The 5683-nt window shown below is 43.7% G+C and overlaps 1 protein-coding gene across 1 annotated transcript; it reads right to left on the bottom strand.

Annotated features, from left to right (window-relative positions):
• Positions 1-271: 271 nt before the first annotated feature.
• On the bottom strand, positions 272-1765 carry LOC100751450 (sperm motility kinase 2B-like). The gene has a single exon (XM_027400972.1). It carries the CDS (start codon positions 1763-1765, stop codon positions 272-274), a length of 1494 nt encoding a protein of 497 aa, XP_027256773.1.
• Between the last annotated feature and the right edge of the window lie 3918 nt (positions 1766-5683).

Raw genomic sequence — 5683 nt, 5'->3', positions numbered from 1 at the left:
CCACCCTTCTGCTGTTTACTTCTACCCCAACTTCTTTAGATTTCCCATGTGCAGGATATAGTGAGACTTGTCTTCTAGGATGCTAGATATGTTGACAGGTTCTATTTAGCCATCCCATGGTATCTAGATCTAGCTTCCCAATGCATTGTACCCTATAAATACACATAATTATGATCTGTCCACTGACATGAGTAAAATTGATACATTCAAATACAGAAATGTACCTCTGGGCCATGCCTGCTGCTTGTTCTATAGACTCCCTCCTTGTGCCTCATTTCTGAGGGGAGACTCTGTTCTGACCTCGGCCAGGTTTCTTCTCAGATGGAAAGCAGCAACACAGTCTCCTTAGGGCCTTTCCTATTCTCCTTGACCATCCCTTCAAGCCTCTGTACTGGCCCCGGCTGTGGACAGACTTGCCCTCTGCTGTGGCTTTGTGTGAGCATAAGTTGTGTTCTGTGTTCTCACCACTGCTGCTCACTGAATAAACGCTGGGAGCACTCCTGGCACGTTGATGGGCTGGGTCCAGTGTGGATGTCCTCTGGAGTAGCCCAGTGGCATGCCTGCCTCCCCTTTGACCTGTCTGAGGACAATTAGTGGATGGTCCTCTGAGTAATGTGCTAAGGGCCGGCTCACTTGCCCTCCTCCTTAGTTCTTGAGGGAAAGCAGCAGGATCTTCAAGGGAAGGGAATGGTGTCACCCCTGGATTTATGGGCTGAGCCTGGGTTGTACAGCCATGTTCCTGGAGAGCCTGCCCTTGAAGTAAGAGATAGGATGCCATGGTTTGATTGAATTTCCTCTGATGTAATGAATCCTTGATATCCTGGGCTTGGAACCCCATACATTCCATGGCTTTCACAATTGCAGGGTCAGGCAAGCTGGGGATCGTTTTATCACAGTGATTTGGTAAAGCCTCCATGTCTTCCCTGAGCCAGGGGTGCTTTATCACTTCATCAATTGTTGGCCTAAGCTTGGGATTGACTGTCATCAACAGGCTAAGCAGGTCCTGGAGTTCTTCTGACAGGCCTGAGGGGACAGTATACTTCCCTGCCACAATCTTCCTTTGTAGCTCTGTTATGGTGTGACCATTAAATGGGACATTCCCAACTACCATGAAATATAAAATGACTCCCAAGGTCCATATGTCAACTTTGGGGCCATCATAAAGTCTGCCAAGGAGGATTTCAGGTGCACCAAAGGCATAGGTTCCACAGTGAAAGCTAAGCTTTTGTCCTGGCTTGACTTGGGTGCCGAGGCCAAAGTCTATGATTTTGACATTTCCATTGTCATCCACCATGATGTTGTCTGGTTTCAGGTCCCGATGAATTATTCCATGCTCATGGCAGTAATTCACAGCACTTATTATTTGCTTGAATATCCTGCGGGCCTCATCCTCCGACAGGTAGCCAGCCTTTCGGGTGTATTTATAAAGCTGTTGTCCCTCAGCCAGCTCCATGATGAGGTATATTCTCTTCTCAGTCTCAATCACTTGGAGAAGTGAGATGATGTTAGGGTGGTCGATCATCATCATGATATCTACCTCAGACATGATTGGGAAGCTCCACATCTTTCTTTTCCGAAGCACTTTGAGAGCCACTGGGGTGCCTGTGAGGCGGTGGTATGCCAGTTTTACTTCGGCATAGCCTCCACGGCCAATGGTCTTCAAGACCTTGTACTGAGCGAGGAAGCCCTCTCTGTCAGAGGAACTGGACTCAACTCCAAGCTCTGGTACTTCGTCTTCACTATAAGAGTCCCTTTTAGATGACATAGTATAAATGCCACCTAAGAGAGAGAAAAAGAGGAAATAAAGGAAAGGAAGGAGAAATTGAAAATAATTGAAAGAAAATAGAAAAAAATAAAAAAACTAACAAACAAAACCCCAGAAAACCAGAACCACATACATACAAAGCCAAGAAAACCTATTTAAAAAAAAAAAAAAAAAAAAAAAAACTAGCTGCAAGTCACTAAGAAGATACAAAGAAATACAAACCAAACTCCAAACAAGCAAAACTACATAAAACTAAAAACTTAGAAATCTAAACTTCTAGAATATGCAAATAAACAAAATAATGGTAATAATAAAAATACTAAGAAACACTAAGAAATCAAGCAACCCAGTGAATAACTGGGATAGGGAACTGAAAAGGGATTTCTCAGAAAACACACAAATGGCTTAAGAAATACATACATATATATGTATATGTATATATACATATATATGCATGTGTGTATGTATATATATGTATATATATTTAAATTTATATATTTGGTTTTTCAAGACAGTGTTTCTCTGTGTAGCTTTTGGAAGTTGTCCTGGATCTTGATCTGTAGACCAGGCTGGCCTGGAACTCACAGAGATCCACTTGCATCTGCTTCCCAAGTGCTGGGATTAAAGGCTGTGCCACCACTGCCTAACAATGTGTGTGTGTGTGTGTGTGTGTGTGTGTGTATTGTGTGTGCATGTATTCGCCATTCTTGGCCATGAGGAAAATACAAATTAAAAGTACTTTGAGATTTTTTACTTGCTCTAATCCGAATGGCTCAGACTTACAAAAGGCAACCAATGCTGGTGTGGGGATGGGGGTTGGGAACCCTTGTGCACTGTTGATGGGAGTGCAAACTGGTGCAGCCACTGTAGAAACCAGAAAACTAGAAGCAGGTCTACCATGTGATCCACTGACACCACTCCTGTGTGTATACTCACGGAGCTCTATTTCCACTGCAGAGACACTTACTCACCCATGTTTAGTGCTGCTCTATTCACAATAGTAAGAGGCCTAGATGTCCATCAACTGAGGAAGGGCTTACAAAAATGTGTTATCTATCCATGATGGGATTTTATTTATCTACAAAGAAATTTCTAAGTACACAGATGGAAACTGGGAAACATTGCACTGAGTGAGGTGACCTAGACCTGGAAAGACAAGCATGGCATATTCTCCTGTTCTCATTTATGTGGATCCTTGCATCAGATCTTTAGATTTATTCGTGCAACTCTCAGAACTCACCACAGAAATTTATCTGTGCGGCAGTTAACATAGATGGGATGTCTACATCATACTCTTCCTCTCTCTATGGCTCAGGGACCATCATGGAAAAGGGGAAAGAAAGATTGTAGGGACCAGAGCAAAATATTATCTTCTTGACATGAATTCACTGCAGCCGTGGCTGCCTGCAGAAGACCTTCCCAGAATCATGCAGTCAATAGTCCAGCATGATTACCTCATAGGAGGAGCTACTGGCAGTTGATGGCTTTTGGGCAGGGAGGGTCATTTCTCCTCAAGAATGTGGCTCCTGGTAAGTCAACCACACTCCAGTTGATGCCCCCCCCCATGAACATATGAGCACAAACTGGGAGAGAGAGGAAGTTGAGAGTTGGGGAAGTGGAGGTAGGGGATGGGTCCAGGAGGGGCTGGGGGAAGGGTGGGGAGTGAATATGATCAAAATGAATTCTATGGATGTATGAAATTCTCAAAATATAGTATATTTTTTAAAAAACCCACAAATAATCAAAAGCTTAGAACTCCAAACAAAGTAAAAATACAATAAATAAGAAAATCTAGAAAAGCAAAACAATCAAAACAAAAGGTGACACAAAATCCCCCCAAATGTAATAATAAAAACACAAAGGAAAATTCCAAACAAGCAAACAAAAACATTAACAAACCCTGAAAAACCAAAACCAGCCAAACCAAGAAGCCAGAAAACCCAAAACATCAAAATTAAAACTCAACCACCCAGCAATGGTGACACGGGCCTTTAGTCCCAGCACTCCAGAGGCAGAGGCAGGCAGTTCTCCATAAGTTCCAGGCCAGCCTGATCTATAGAGTGAGTTCCAGGACAGCCAGAGCTACACAGAGAAACCCTTTCTCTCCAGAAAAAATCTAAACCCAAACCAAACCACTTCAGATAGCCACAGGCTGTGGGGATAGTCCAGTAGTTAAATTACTGCCCATGCAAAACAGTAGGGCCTAATTCTATCTCTAGAAACACCATGTAAAATATGTAAGCTGAGTGCATTTAATCTCGGTTTCTGCGGTTGGCACAGCAGATCCCTAAGAGTCAATGGCTAGCTAGCTTCACCACTTGGCCAGTGCCAGTACAGTGAGAGAGCCTGTCTCAGAAAGCAAGGTAGATGGCTTACCTTAGAAACAGTGACTAAGTTGAAGCAACACTTTTCTACACACAGGTGTTCCCACAACTACCCACACATGCACCTAAAGGACACGCACACGCAAGCGCACGCACACACACACACACACACACACACACACACACACACACACACACACACAGGTGCACTCACTCTCACCCACAGGTATACCTACTCACACACAAAAACACACAGGTGCACACACACACAAATAGATACTTGCACACAAGCGAACTTAAACACAAAAACACATATACACACAAGCCACACACACACAAACCAAACAATCAAATGCAAAATTCACACACAACCTCACTAGACACAATAAAGTCGCACAGGGCACCACTCCACAGCTCCTCTCAACACACCCAAAGAAATCCAGGCCTGGCCACAGCATAACATCTGCTGGCTGAACTCCTCACAATGGTTCCTTGTGAGGTCACAGCAAGACCTGTCCTGACATGGCTGAGCAGGATGCAAAGGTCAAGTGGGCTATGGAGACTGGCTTTTAAGTTTTAGAAACCAAAGCCTGAAGGATGCTGTGATATTCTCAGGTCTCTGGTTTGAGTGTCTGCTGTGCTTTACCGTCCTCATGTCTGCCCTCGCCATGGCACCCTTTGTTTGAATTCTGTCTGATGGGCCCAAGATGATACTATAGCTTAATTTATATAAAAGGTTCTGTTCATGAAATATAATAAAGCAATTTATTACCCCTGTGAGGCTGACAAGAAGATACTTTTCTCATATCTTCCAAGGTCACTGGATTCTCATGAAATACTTGGTAGGGGCCCTTGAAGATAGGTGAGTGGTTAGAATACTTGCCTTATAGAGTGTGAAGACCTCAGTGTGAAGCCCCAGAATCCATGGAAAGGCTGGACACAGCAGCACAAACCTGTAATATCAGAACTTTCTGGAAGCAGGAAAGGCATCGGAGACAGGCTAACCAGGTAATGAGGTATATGTGGTATCAAATCCTGTACCCTGTTTCAAACAAGGTAGAAGGTAAGGACTGACAAAATGTCTTCTAACTTCCACACACAGTAGGACATATGCATGCCCACATACATACAAGCATGTTACACACACACACACACACACACACACACACACACACACACACACAGAGAGAGAGAGAGAGAGAGAGAGAGAGAGAGATGTCAGAAGAAGATGGGTTAATAATGCAGTATTAAATGAAAAAAGCACACTTAATGAACTACAATTCTCTAGCAAACATTCCTTCAGAAATGGAGAAGAAATCAAGAAACTCCCAGAGATGAAAACTGAGTTAAGGGGTTTCAGGAAAGACCGAAGGGCACGACACAGAAGAAGAGCACTTCTCGAGACTTACTTATCTCTGTACAGAGGTGATGGCTTCCAGAAGCATGTTCTAACTTGAACCCAAACTGGCTCTTCCCTATATGGGAACAGATAAGGAGACAAGCTTGGCTTTAATCTCTCTGGCAGTACATATTAGGTGTCATAATGGACCATGCCACTTCTAGCACTCTTGTCTGCAGGGCTGGAGAGGGCTGA

Source organism: Cricetulus griseus, chromosome 2 (genome assembly GCF_003668045.3).
Source record: "Cricetulus griseus strain 17A/GY chromosome 2, alternate assembly CriGri-PICRH-1.0, whole genome shotgun sequence".
NCBI lineage: Eukaryota > Metazoa > Chordata > Mammalia > Rodentia > Cricetidae > Cricetulus > Cricetulus griseus.
Note: the sequence above shows the minus strand (reverse complement) of the source record. Positions and strands in the feature narration are given on the sequence as shown.

Bases quoted from the DNA above. Each gene is read 5' to 3' on its own strand.
- LOC100751450 (XM_027400972.1), bottom strand. From the start codon at position 1,765: ATGTCATCTAAAAGGGACTCTTATAGTGAAGACGAAGTACCAGAGCTT.